Genomic DNA, 1,131 nt, shown 5'->3' on the forward strand with positions numbered 1-1,131 from the left:
CCAGATACAAGCTGAGTCCACAGGAAGACTGTCCTTGGTCTGCAGCATCCTTGAAGAAGCAGGAACCAGCAGGACTAGCAGAACCAACAAGGCCAGCAGAACCAGCAGAACCAGCAGGACCAGCAGAACCAGAAGAACCAGCAGGACCAACAGAACCAGCAGGACCAGCAGGACCAGCAGAACGAACAAGGCCAGCAGAACCAGCAGAACCAGCAGGACCAGCAGAACAAGCAGGACCAGCAGGACCAGCAGAACCAGAAGAACCAGCAGGACCCAAGTTTTCACATGTGAAGAACCCGGACAGCTGCCAGCTTGAAGACGTTCTGTTGGGAAAGACGAGGACAGGTCCAGGAGGAGGTTAAAAGTTCTGGGATGATGTGGACCGGTCGATGTGGGCGGAGCCTGCTCATCAGTCCCGGCAGTGGTGCGAGGTCGGCCATCTTGTCTCAGGTGGGTCGGCCTGCGTCTGGCCTACATGACGCTCTCAAAGATGATGACCTTGTTGTCTTCAGTGCCGGGGGACAGAGAGCTCAGTGACTTGATGTCGGGGGCCATGTAGTCCAGGTGGTGGGCCCCCCAGACCGGACTGGTCAGGTGGGCCCAGCGCTGCAAGACACAGAGGTCAGGGGGTCACAAAGATGGCCGCCACAGCCTTGAAACTTATGAACATTTACCACAAACACAGATCAGAAAGGCCCAAAAGAACCATTGGATTTCCTGTGGGACAGTTGGAAGACATTCCACGTCTCGTTTATAAACGTCCTTCGGCTCTTTGTCCACAAAACAGCTGAAGGACACGAAGAGAAAACAGCTGAGCTTTGGTCTGTCGTCTTGGACTTACAGAACACAACTAAAACACAAACAGGCCGCTTTGAAACAGATTAAAATAACTTTCAAAATGTTTAAAATAACTTTCAAAATGTTTAAAATAACTTTCAAAATGTTTAAAATAACTTTCAAAATGTTTAAAATAACTTTCAAAATATTTAAAAATAATTTTCAAAATGTTTAAAATAACTTTCAAAATATTTAAAAATAACTTTCAAAATGTTTAAAAATAACTTTCAAAATGTTTAAAAATAACTTTCAAAATGTTTAAAAATAATTTTCAAAATATTTAAAAATAACTTT

At 44.8% G+C, this 1,131-nt stretch overlaps 1 protein-coding gene across 1 annotated transcript in view; it reads right to left on the reverse strand.

Moving 5' to 3' along the window:
• Positions 1–331: 331 nt before the first annotated feature.
• LOC119417379 (sodium- and chloride-dependent creatine transporter 1-like) overlaps positions 332–1,131 on the reverse strand; it is a 7,628-nt gene continuing 6,828 nt past the window's right edge. The window contains exon 8 of the mRNA XM_037684582.1: positions 332–606. Within this exon, the coding sequence (XP_037540510.1) occupies positions 472–606 (135 nt within the window). The 3' untranslated portion in view covers positions 332–471. The remainder of the gene's footprint in view (positions 607–1,131) is intronic.

This window comes from Nematolebias whitei, chromosome 11 (genome assembly GCF_014905685.2).
Source record: "Nematolebias whitei isolate Nwh7 chromosome 11, NemWhi1, whole genome shotgun sequence".
In the NCBI taxonomy this organism is placed as follows: Eukaryota; Metazoa; Chordata; class Actinopteri; order Cyprinodontiformes; family Rivulidae; genus Nematolebias; species Nematolebias whitei.